Raw genomic sequence first — 12,877 nt, 5'->3', positions numbered from 1 at the left:
TCCTGCCTGGATCCACTGACTTTTCCTTGGGCTAGAGATGTTTGCTTCTGCTCCAATATTGTTGAGATACCCTGCTCATTTATGAAGGGGAGAGGGGAGATGTTAATGCTTCTGTGCCATTAGTGGGAGACACACACACAAGGATCTGTTCAGTTACCTGTGCCAACAAACTGACCTCCATCTGGGAGCGTGTAGCTCATCTTCTGCTTCTGGAAAAGATCTATATTAGCTTGAGGAAGCTGATGCCCATCTGTGGTCGTGGACATAGAGATAAGCTTCTACACTTTGGCTTGGCCCTGTGTTGCCCTCTGCCCCGGCACTAGAGGGGACCCACAGAGACATTGCCCTCACAAACAGCAACAGCCTCCGGAAAAAACCCTTTTCATCACAAGTCCCTGCAGCTACACCACTTCTTGAAGATTTTTTCCTTAACACCAAGGACATGTTTAGTCTTAATCTTTACTTTGCTTATGTCTAAAGGAATGTGACATTTCACTATCAAGTGTCCTCTCGACAGATGTAGGAAATGAGGCACCTGATTGCTCTGAAAAGATCTGCCTTTATGGCTGGTACATTTTCAGCCCAGTTTGCACATGCTGGCCTGGGGCAAAGGCCTGGTGCTGGCAGCACCCTGGGGAGCTGCAGAGAAGGTAGAAGCTGGGGAACTTGGTGGGGCACATACAAGCTTGCACCCCACGTGGCGACAGACCAGCGCAAGGGATGGAAAGAGGTTAGCAGTCCTTCGGTCTGTGCAGCCGTAGTGGTCCCTGGGAGATGGCAGATGAAGGGATGTGCTAAAGCTGGAGGAGGCACAAAGGGTCTGTGCTGCCCTTCTGGGTCACGCAGAAGAGAGACGTTCATCCGGCGATCGATCCCTACAGCAGGGACAAGTCTGACTTTACTGAGCAAGGTTCTATTTTCCAGAAAGCCATCCCAATGCTGATACAACGTGATCAACTGAGCGCAACCAAACTTCCCCTGGTGCTTAAGAAACTTTTTCAAAGATCGTCAGCTTTAACTTGGCTCAGCCATTTCCAGTATTAACATATCTGAAAACCGGTTTCCACTGTGGTTTTAAATCTCAAACAAAAGCAGCAGGGAGGCCCCAGCCGAGTCTCCAGGGGTAGTTTGTACATGTTACAAAGCCAGTGGATTTCAGCAAACAAACCTGGCAACTGAGATGGTCCATGAGTCTCACAGCTGTGGCTGGCAGGGCTCGAGGCAGCTGGAGCTGAGACATGTGAGTATCCTCTATCTTTTGGTCACTTTGTCCAAGTTCACACTGCTCCGTTCAATTCCAGTTCCTGCTCAGCAGAAGGATGGGCCAGCTGTCCCCCGGTCATAAGAAAGAAATCAGAGCACCTGAAACACTAACACACAGCTGAGCACAAAATCCATTTGAGATTTCAAAAATCGCATCACAGATGTGCACCTTTCCTGAGCTGCTGTTTCGCATATGATCTCCTCCCAGTGGTTTCCATCTTCTTCTAATACAAAATTGTTGCCTTCTCTGGATCTTAACTCTCTTCTGGACTTGGCCATTTGACCTCTGGTTGGCTCTTTTGAGCAGCAATGAGCTGAAAACCTCTTCCCCTTGCAGAGCAGCAGGGACTGTTTGGGCATCTCCGTTCAGAGAGACTGGCTGGAGGCACAAATCCTGGGATCGGCAGTGCAGGCAGCAGGAGCAGGAGTTGTCTGCTGGAGAGCCAGACTTTCTGTAGGGGCAAGGCAGGACAAGGATATGTCCCTGCAGTTTGTGGGGAGACCGGAAGATACAATGGCCAGTCGAACCCTGGCAAGGCATCCATCGGCAACGCAAGTGTCACGGTGTAGTTTGCCAAAATAAAAAGCTAATTTATTTGCTGACCTGTCATTGTGTGAGGGGATAGTGCCACGGAGTCTGAAATATCCAAACATTGTTGGAGAGTAACATACGTTTGCAAGGGATCCAGCTGCCCGTCAATCCTGCTCTTTGCCACAGAGGATGATAAGAGGCAAAGGTTGAAGTCACTGGTATGCAACCATCAACCTGGACACAGGCAAGTGGCCCCTGAGAGTAAAACCCCCAAAATCACTCCTCTCTTCTGCTTCTCCTCTCTACCTACAGAAAATACGGCATTTCAACCCTTCCCTTGGAGGACAACTGATCCGCTGGTGGCTGTGCGAAAGGCCCAAGCCAGTTGGCAGGAGGGAGGTGGTGGGTTTCCAGCTGTTCTCCGTAGCTGTACACTGTGGTTTTCGTAATGTGCTGGTTGTCATACAAGGCAGACATCTGATAGCAAAGTTTTTACAGTTCCAGGAAAGCAATTGGAGAGCCTGTGGGTAATGAAATACAACATGCTCTGAAACAAGAAAATCCCTCGTTGTTCAGCAAAACTGGGAGCAGAGTTCTTTTATTTTTCCACTTCCTTTTTAACCTGAAATCCTATCTACAGTGTCATTCAAGCCACGTCAGGACTCGGGAAGCTTTGAGCCAGACGCTGCAATGGTATAAATCGCCATAAACAATTACATCAGAGAAGATCTGGCTGCATGTGCCGGCCCTGCTGAGTGGTGCAGATGTGCGCTAGCAGACCAAAAGAGCTCTAAGGGCTGGTAAATCCTTTTGCTCTGATGCGACAAGGTCCAAAGTCCTTTTGTTTGGTCTCCAAGAAGGTAGACTGATGGAGCTGGGCTGGGGTCGAGATCTGAGAAGGTTGTTTTGAAGGAACTCACAGTGCTTTGAAAAGGACAAAGCCACTATCCTGCCCAGCACCAGGCACTGGGGGAACTCAAGGCTCTTGGCTCCAGCGCTGTGGTCTCAGCCACGTCGCTCCCAAGAGCGGCAGCAACTCCAGACGCAGCGTTGGATGGTGTCCTGAGGACAGCGTCCTTCCCATCATGTTCTTGTTTCTCCATCTTCTACAGGCTACAATCATGCAGTGGAAGGAGGACTTGCTGGCCGGCATGGACCTTCTGCTCTGAGCTAGTAGGGTTGCTTCAGCAAAGGCGCACTGTGGTCATAGCTGAGATGGGGCTCGTGTCTGGGCTCTGTAATGCCAGGGCAGAGCAGAAGCTCACTCTCATCCGACACACTGCTCTATTATAAAGTTGTCCAAACATCACTTACAGCAGAATTTGTCCCAGAGTGGATTTTTGCTCTTTGTTCTTTTCTGTTTCCTGCCACTGAAAACATGAATCAAAGATTTTCTGCAACAAAGCGCCTTGCTCTGCTGTCGCTGAATCCAGCCATTCACTCCAAACACATGAGCTCGGGGACAGCTGGCAGCGCCACATCGCTCACATGGCATTCAGCTCCCTGAAAACACAGAGGCTGCCGAAGGACAATCCTGGAGTCATTTCTGGTTTTAATCTCTGCTGTCCATGCAGGAATCTGTGCTTTTTTTGATAATGTGCTGAGCTGTTGTTTCCTGGAAAAGCTGGGGGTATTTGCTCTGGTCTACTAAGCTGTTTGTGGAGCTCTTACTTGAAAGAAGTTTCTTAAATTTCCTCAAGTGGAGGGCGTGGGGTTACCCTCCGACTGAGCGATGGAAGGAATGGTGAATTGGAATGGAGGAATGGAAGGAATGGGCTCTGTGCAGGGGAGGGCTATGACAGCCCCAGCAGTGTGCCGGTGGTAACAGCGGGCTCCTCACACTCTTAATCTAGGAGATGAGTATCATTGCTCCTAATCTTGCCCTTGAATAATGCGATCAGAGGCAGAGGGGGACAAGAGCTCCCCCAGCCCTGCTCCTGTGCCCTGTGCAGTGGCTTGGTGCAGGCTGTATTGGCACAGGGGCCAGGCACATCTCCATAGATGTTTCCTGAGAGAGCTGTGCTTGTCAGAGGGCATGGCCCTTTGCTGCAGAGCTGAGTATCTCCTGGGCTTGTGCATGATCCACATTGCAAGCCACAGCTACCCGTTATGCACGGGAGGAGGGGACAGAACAGGACATACTTTTCCTGCCCTACAGCCTGTCCCAGTAGCTGCTACATCAGCCAGGCCAGTTCCTGTACTGGAGTCCAGTTTCTGTAGCTGAAGGTCCTTGCCCTTGGCCGTGGTGTGTCATTGTGTAACAGCCTTGGAGTATCATTACTCGTGCGGACCAATATCCAGCAGAGATATGAGCGCCTATTTGCCTTGCATCAAAAATCAAAGGCGAATGAAGTTGCTCAGGAATGTAGCCGAACGTGCTTAAACTCTTTGCTTTGAATAGGGCGAGAGCAAGGGTCAGGGCGAGTGCCTCCCTGAATAGCTGCAGCCCACGGGTCTCCTTCCCCTCCTAGAAGCAATGTTGCCACCCCTGGGCAGCTCTGCCCTTAGCCGCAATCATTTTCTCCTTCTTTTGCTTTGATAATCAGCGCATCGCCGATGGCCCCAGGTTCAGCCTCTTCTGTGGAAGTCTAAACATCCCATTTGATGGAGAGGGCATCCTGGATTTTGTTGTTAGGGAAATTTTATGGGGGGCGGGGGGAGGGGATCCCGCCTTGTCTGCTATTCTGGTGTCTGTGACTCAGCCCACCAGCTCCATTGAGACCTTTGGAGTGGACCAGGGTTGCCCATGAGCCCTGGGAACCCTGCAGGGAACCACAGAGCTTTCCCAATCCCCAGGGAACCGCTGCTTGCAGCGACCGAGGTGGCTCTCCTGCAGGCGAGGGGCCGTTTGCCCTTGCAGTGAGTCGATCGGCTCTGCCTGATCTCGCTGCGGCTTGGGAAGGCAGGCGGATCCCAGCTGGTCTTCGTTTAGAGTTAATAGGAGTCAAAAAGAGCCAGAATTTGAAATAAATCCCATCGACTTGGCACGGTTTCTTTCCTGACTCAGACGAAGGAGACGCGCTTTTTGTGCAGTTACTCCAAGATTCCCCTCCTTATTGCAGGAGAGGATTTCGTTCCCCTCCTCTTCCACAACCCCAGGGCATCTGTGTCCTTCAAAAGGAAGATATTAACCCTTAATGTTTGGGGAGGAAAAGAAGAGCATAAGTAGTGCTTATTAGTGCAAATCAGAGCTATACTGCCCGAGCGCTCCATCTATTCCTTTCTTCCCTTAGCTTCCAACACTGGCTAATTCTTGGGATCATTTTGGCGTCATCGTGTATCAAAGCTTCATAGCTCAGTGGGGATGAGGGCTTGCACTTTTCCTGCACTTCCCACCCACCCATCAAGCCTTTTGGTGGCACTTTTGTGTCCTGTGCTTCCTTAGAGATGAGGAAATAGAGGCCAAGGGCTGGGGGAGGGGGGAAGGATTTTCCCAGCAACAGCAAATGAATGGCAGTTCAGGGCTATCAGACCAAACCAGACCAGCTCAGAGCACACAGCACTGCTCTGTACACGATTCTCTTTGCTGCCTTACACAGTGACTGCTTAGAAAAACCAAGTTAAATAGACCTCCTCATCCACAAAACCAAAAGTGGAATATTTCAGAGCAACATCTGCATGCAGATAAGAACTTGCACTAAAGCAGAGTTTGGAATGCAAGATTTTGGTTTGGATTCCACATTTTAAGTGGAGGAACTCAGCTGAAAGGGAAGTCATAGTGACTCTAGCTGTAGTCTTTCCATCCTAGATCTTTTTATAGGATTTCCTCATCCCGCTTTTTCTTTGAATTCAGCCAACCAGTTGTACCTGCACTCACCACTCGGGTTTCCACAAGCAGGCCAAGAGCCCATTACTTCCCAGTGATCCCAGTGAAGCCCTCTGAACCTCACAGTACAATTGGGTCTTTCTCCTCAAGAACAGTTGGGTGTTTCTTCTTTCCCCATACTCATTCAGGAGCTGCTGCCCTCTCTCCTCCCCTTCCAAACTACTGCTAGGCAGAGTGATTATGAAATGTGTTTCTTATAAATCCGAAACATTTATGTCTTCAAATGCCTGGCCCCAATAATCCCACTAATTTCCTGAGTGCTTGTGAACTGTCCTCCATGGGGGGAGGCTTCTCTCGATCAAAGTTTATTAAGTAGAGGTTCTCATATGGAGACATTGCTGAGCAGTAGGAAATTATATGGGGCTTTTTCATTTCCCTTTAAATGAGCTTGCTGGCTGGGCCCTGAACAATATGGGCATGGTCATCCCATGCTTCACGCTTCCTACCTTCATTGCTGCTTTAGCTTTTCTGCCCTTCCTACGCCCAGTGCCTCAAATGATCACCGAGTTTTTTTCCCATCACCATTGACACTTTCTTTTCTTTACTCAGTAGCTGCATTCTGGTTCTTCTATTTCTCCCTGCCTCATTTTTGGTAGGGAGGAGTGACCTCAGACCTTCACTCAATGGCACACGAAAAAATTTGAAAATTTGCTTTTGCTCCACAACAGTTCTGAATAATCCTGAAGCTGCCTGAGACAGGCTTTGGGAAGCTCTCTCGTCAGTACTATGCCCTCGTAGAGCTTCCCTCCCATGGCGTAAGTCTGCAAGCAAAGCAGAAACATATCTGTCCTCTGAAGTGCCAAGAGCCACAGTTCCCCTTGAGTCAAACCAGGACGGTGAGTCACGTCTCGGTAACCGCTTCCCCGGACCCAGCGCATGTAGCAGAGCATCGCTCAGTGCGGGGGAAGTTTGGGTCTGGATTTTAACACTGCTTGTTGTTTGGCTCCATTTGGGGCATATCTCTCTGCAGTTCGTTCAATTTCCTTATTTTGTTTTTCTGGATGGTGTTGTTGTAACATAGATTTCAACTGTTGAAGTCTTGAGGATTCAAAGCTGGGCTGCTCATCTGTTTGCTCCCAGTAAATGTTAATGCTGTGCCGTGCAAGAGACCCGACTTTGCTGCCAAGGCCATCAACAGCTGAAAGCCTCTTTTTTCCTTAAAAATTATAATCAATTTGCATTGGAAAAGAAACCATCCAGCTTTTCACTTAGGGGAATATCTAAAGGGGGCCATACTAAAAAACCTTATAAAACTGGGTCCTTACTGAAGCTGGCAATGAAATTTTGGACTCGAGACTATCATTTTTTTGCTTTCCTTGGATATTTTGGCATACGTGAAGGCATGTGAATTCATAAAACCACTGCTTTCCACTGTCCCTAGTCACAAATACCATCATCTTCTGGAGGTACTGATATACTTCTCTGGTGAAGACTGCAGCATATAAAGAGAAATCACCATTTAAAAATAATCCTGCTCGAAGCTTGGAAAGAAGATTTGTTTTCTCAGCAAACTGGTAACCCAAAGCATACAACAAAATGTGTACAAACCCTGAGAATAAAAGCATCGAGTGTTTAGTGCCTTGGCACAGTAACCCAACTGATTTGAATCCAGCAAAAAGAACTTGGAATTAATTATTCTTATGTATAGGTTTTTGTACGTTTTCTGCTGCTCACTGCTGCCTCTGCTAAAGAGAGTAGGAACCCTAGCGACTTCATATCGCAGTGGAAGAGGTATCAATAGGTGCTAGATTCCTGATGTACTTTGGACACCCTCGATGAAGTTACAATCTCACTGAATTTTATTCTTATCCTTCCCTCCCCATTCTGGCCCTGATTTTTCCATCCCTGCACAGATGAGTCAGAAAAATGGAGAGAAAAAGGATCTGACCTTTTTTGAAGGCTACCAATGTTGTTGCTGGGCTTGTTATTGCCTGTGCAATGTGTGGCATGGGACAGTGCAGCGGCTTCTGGGAACTGCAAACCACTGCATATGTGCCCTGTGAAGGTCTGGAACTGCAACAAGCAGCGACCACATCTGGAACATCACAAGTAGAGATACTGCATATCTGGGAACCCCAGACAAGTGTTGAACTGCCTCTAAATTCATCTGGGCAAAATTCCTGCGCAGTTGGAGGAAGCGCATCCAGGAAAATCAGACATATAGTAGGCTTCCCACTCACCAGCAGAGCTCTTCTGGCCAAAGTCCTAGAAAGCATGCTGGTAGAGCACAGAAATACCCTTAGCTGATAGAGCTTACTCCATTCAAGGAGGTGAGTCAGGCTGCAAGATCCAAGCCATGTCTCTGCTGATGGTGTCGCCAGCATGGTTTAACCCACTTATTTGTACCAGCAATGCTTTTAACCAACAGATGAGAGCAAACAGCAGCGAGGGAGGCTCAAAGGAAGATCTCCGTGGTTTACTGCAAGTGGCAGCTGGTCTCACTATCACTGACAAGAGTTGGAGATGCTGCCAATTTTTTTTTCTCCAGCAATGAAGAAGGAGCCGCACCCCAGCTGGAGGACTCAAGAGAGCCTTCTGGAGTAGATGAACATCCCTGCTCAATGAGGCCAATGCGTTGTAAGGGGAAAAGCCGGTACAGGGAGTTTATTGGAGCCCATATATGTGTTTGGACTCCACCAAGAGGGAAAGACAAGCTGAAGGAACCCAGAGGCAGCTGAGACCCTGTTTGAATGTGGCACAGTCTTCTATGGATCAAGTTTATTTTCGTGAGCAGGGCTTGGACTATCAACATTGGGTTTATGTTTGGGGTTTTTTGCCCTCTCCCAGGTAACCCTACATCTGTCCTTCATGATTGCAAGTGCAAGCACAAACTTGAATGCTGGCAGATTTTAGGACCAGTGTGGAAACCTTGTTCCTCAGATGGGAAGATTTGAGGTCTGAACCTGTCTTCTTAAAAAGCAAAGACATTTCCCAGTGCAGGGCAGAAGCAAGTTTCAGTCACTGCTTCCATGGGAGATGTATCCAGGTGGGGGGCACCAGGTTGTACTTCAAACTCTTCTGAAGTAGCTGTGAGATCCTCATGCCCTCCCCTGTGAACAGGGTCCATCTGCCCTCCACAGTGATAAAAGGGTACATCTCATCAATGCACTGGTGTCTGCGGTTTTTTACAGACAGCATAACACATTCTCACCCTAGGGCTGGAACCGTAACACGGGAGTATTTTTTCAAGAGCTCTTACAGCACAGCAATTCAGGAGCACATCTGAGCATGCAAAATGACTCTGCTGGAGAAGGTCAAAGGCTTGGCCATCACTGGGGCCAGGAACAGATTTAGCTTAAAACAGGCTTTCTCCCATTTGCAAGAAATATCTATTGCCCATGCTTCCAAAAGATCTTAGTGCGCAGTCCAGGGAGACTGATGGAAAAACGCTATGCAACTAATTAGAAATCCCAGTTGTGTCTTTACTCGTTCACGTCTAGTTTTGACAGTAAGCTTTTGTGAGTGATTCCACTATTCCCTCTCCAAACTTTCAAGCCACTAAGCGTCACAGTATTGCTGCAGAACAGGGTCTGTGAGCATTGCTGCTTCGCTACGCACATCGTGACTGATACGTGGGGAAGCTGAGGGGCCTGGTACCAGGTCCAGCGGTGAGCAAGCTGCAGAGCTGGATGGGGACAGCCGCTCCCCAGGCTGATGCTTTCATTGGTGAGGATTTCGCTGCACTCCTGTCAAAAGTGTAAATCACATGGGTGACGCTGGAGGCTTGGAACCCACAATTCATCATGTATTGCGGCTGCTCAGTGTCTGTGGGAAAATAATTCCAAAAGCGATCTCTTGGAAAGCGGCAGCAAAAAATAGCAAACAAAAACCCCGAGCAGTATGGAAGAGACAACAGAACAGGGCTTGTGTACTCCTCGGCAGGGACCTGTCTTTTGTGAAGCTCTAATAGCATTGGCCAGGGGGGCTCTTGAAATGTTTGACTTGAGGAAAATGGAGCTATTCCCTCTGGGGCAGTGAAGAACTGGCACAACTCTTTAGGGTTGTAAGAAGTCTGAATTGCTCCTTTGTGTTAAGAGCAGGCACTTATGAGGCCCGCATTTCAGATCAGAGTGAAAACCTTCCGATACGGCTAGCTTTATAAGTTGCTTTTGTTCAGCTGAGACTGCAACATCAACGGCGGTGAAAATTAAACCTTCGTAACCGGGAGGCGGGAGAGCAGCAGGAGAGATGCCGTGCTGGTGCGTAGATGCTGTTGAAAAGTTGGTCACAATTGCCAAAAAGCATGAGTTATTTTCTTCAGTGATACTTTTGCTTCTTTCTGTCAAATCCAAAATATGTTGTCTGCCTTGCAGCCAACGGGGTCAAACACTGAAGAAGTGAACTCCCCAGGCTCCCTAAGGAGAGCACGCTATACTTAGTTGCTCCCCACAGCTCGTTTCTGCTGCGTGCGTGCAAGGAGGCGGCAGGTCCTGCTGCCTCTGCGGCACCCACGCGAGGTGCACAAAGCAGCCCAGTGCTTCTGCTTCTTATCGCTGTGGCTCCCACCTGAAGTTTTCCATTTGCATCCATTTTGCATCTGTTTCTAGATGCCTGACTGGTATATCATGATTTCCATGTGCTGCATGTTGCAGTAGTAATAGTACAAATAGAGTGAAGGGGTTTGCACTGTGAGCAGAAAGCTGTGCATGGTAGGTAGATAGAAAATTAAACCACCGTCTCTTTTTACAAGGTAAAAATAAGGAGAATTGCTGTTGAGGCCATGGTTCCACTGCCAGTATCCTAAAACCATATAAAAAGCATTGATATCCAATCCAGTGCCATGGTTGATGGTGAAAGACAGAACTCTATTCGCAAAGCAGCGGTGCACAGATGGCAGCTCTGTCTGGAAACATTTTTGGGGGGCCAGGGTAAATGTGTTTTCCACATTTCATCCCTTTCTGTAGGGGTGGCTGGGCAGGTAGCATTTTCAGTTCAGGAGTGCTGTCTTCAAGGAGCACTTCTGAGACCCCTCTTTTGCATCCTTGAGGACAGATGGACGCATCAGACGGTGGTTTTCCATCACACGCCTGGCTTTGACATCTGATCTGAAGGTGAAAAACATCACCTTTCAGCCATGTTGCTCTATAGTCACCTGGGCATGGAGATCTTTCCAACTTTAAGCAATGAGGTTTCCTTCTCCTCCATGTGTTGGAGCAGCTCAGGAACAAACTCAGCCATACTCCACCTGTCATACCTGTGAATCGTAGCCTTACCTGCATGACTTCCTAGCCTCTTTGTTGGCTCCTGTGGGGATAGGATAGGGTGGGTGAGGATGCTGTCAGTGTTGAGTGTGCCAGGGAAATGGCCTGAGAGTGGCTGGTTGGGATAGGACTTCTCTGCTTTCTCATTCCAACAGCTTTTTTTGCTCTCCTAGGGACCAGAAGGGAAACCGGGAAAACAGGGGGAAAAGGGCAAGCCTGGCCAGAAGGTAGGAACATCTCCCGTTGATAACATCTCCTCTGGATCTCCCTTTATTTGCTCATCTTTGATATTTATCTGTAGAAACAGTTTTGTCCTACATTAATGTCAGTGCTTTTGTTCTGCAGGGCAGCAAGGGCTACCAGGGGCAGCTTGGTGAGACAGGATCTCCAGGGAAGGAGGGGCCGAAGGGGAACCAAGGCCCTAAAGGATCCCGAGGTACCCTGGGACCTATGGTGAGAAGAGCTCTGCAAATGGTTGAACACAACACACAGAACATGACTAGCAGTGGTGGGAAGAGGCCTGAGTGAAGCAGAGAGCCCAACAGAGGCTTCAGAACACAGAAAGTGAAATGATGTGAGATAGGTTTAATTGACCAAAACAGCTTGATGCTTGCTCCGAGCAGCACAGGAGAGACTCCGTAGTGGTGGGTTTGTTGGTGCCCCATACACCCAGCTCACGTTGCATCATGGGTGTTCTTCACAGCTCTCCACATGGGCTGAAATATTGGGGAATTTTCTTGAAAGGCGAGTGAGCTGATAAGCTATTTTTACTAAGATCCTTCCCTATGAGACTGCACACTCATGGCGAGAGCTGCTTCCAAGTCAAACTGTGCTGTTATAAGGAACTCTGCCTTGGACTTCTGCCCTGTTTCTACACCCACTCTTGATCTACTTATCTAAAACACTTGCAGCAGGAAGAAATATAGCATGGGAAGGGATTTGAGGGACCGAAGGTAAGGCTTTCCGAGAGGAAACGATAGTATGGCGGAGAGGGAAGAAAGATAATTTGCTTTAGGCACATGAGACAAATGCACTGGGACAGCAGCAGTAAGTTGTAAGTACCTCCTCGTGCACTGCAGGCTGGTAAGGAAACTTCTTGCACTATATTTGGTAGAACTTAATGAAAAAGCAGGAGTTCTTTATGAACCAGGAATCGTGGTGATGTTTCAAAACAGTAGCAAATGAGTGATGGACTAACAGTTCCACTGATAGTGTTTTCCTGCACTAAAAACTATGGCTCCCCATATATCTTCTCTTCATATTCTTTGGCAAAGCCTCTGTGGATTATTTCACAAGGAAGCAGTCTATTGGACTGAACACATCTCCGTCTTGTTGAAGGGGTCTGCTTCCACGCTAAATGGGATTATATGGAAAGTTTGCAATTCACTGTGATCTGATGATCTGACTTAAACCCTTTTGTTTAGTCTGCTAAAGATGCAATGAACAGCTCTTGCAGTGCCCTCATCACAACCCAGAAAACTCTTTTCTTAGCCTCAGAACCCACACTGAAAGGTTTTCTCCCAGCAGTTTAGGATTAGGTCATGCATGAGAATGGTCTCGCTGGTGGACATCCTAGCGCAAAGCTAATTTGGATATAAAGACATCCAGAAGGGCAGATGAAGAGCACACACTATGCAGCCATTTCTGGTAGCAAATCTGAATGCAGTGGGGAACCTACTGCTACAGGCTGGCAAAGACATAGAATGGACTCCTAGCATCACTCTCCATGTGTAAGAGGTTAAGGCCAAGCAAGAGCATTTCAGATGCCTGCAGCAAAGCTTACCAGCGGCCAGGAGAACGGGTGGCCGCAGTCCCATGAGGTGCTGAGCTTTGCTTTGCACAGCCCAGTGCATCCTCTTCATGTGGGTAATACCCATGGGCTACTCTCATGGTGCTTTCTGTACTTGCCTCTCCAGGGTGCTCCAGGAAGGATGGGTGCTCAAGGGGAACCTGGCTTAAAGGGTTACCAGGTAAGGATTTTATTTTCATCCTCCAGCTTCTATCTGTTCTCAAATGCAACAAAACTACCACTCCAGGAGGCAAAATCATTCTTAA

The 12,877-nt window shown here is 48.2% G+C and overlaps 1 protein-coding gene across 1 annotated transcript in view; it reads left to right on the top strand.

Moving 5' to 3' along the window:
* The window catches only part of COL27A1 (collagen type XXVII alpha 1 chain), a 166,593-nt gene that overhangs the window by 132,721 nt on the left and 20,995 nt on the right, over nt 1-12,877 (top strand). The window contains exons 38-40 of the mRNA XM_009634842.2: nt 10,996-11,049; nt 11,168-11,275; nt 12,739-12,792. Coding sequence (XP_009633137.1) covers nt 10,996-11,049; nt 11,168-11,275; nt 12,739-12,792 — 216 coding nt within the window. The remainder of the gene's footprint in view (nt 1-10,995; nt 11,050-11,167; nt 11,276-12,738; nt 12,793-12,877) is intronic.

This window comes from Egretta garzetta, unplaced genomic scaffold (assembly GCF_000687185.1).
Source record: "Egretta garzetta isolate BGI_Z169 unplaced genomic scaffold, ASM68718v1 scaffold190, whole genome shotgun sequence".
NCBI lineage: Eukaryota > Metazoa > Chordata > Aves > Pelecaniformes > Ardeidae > Egretta > Egretta garzetta.
Note: the sequence above shows the minus strand (reverse complement) of the source record. Positions and strands in the feature narration are given on the sequence as shown.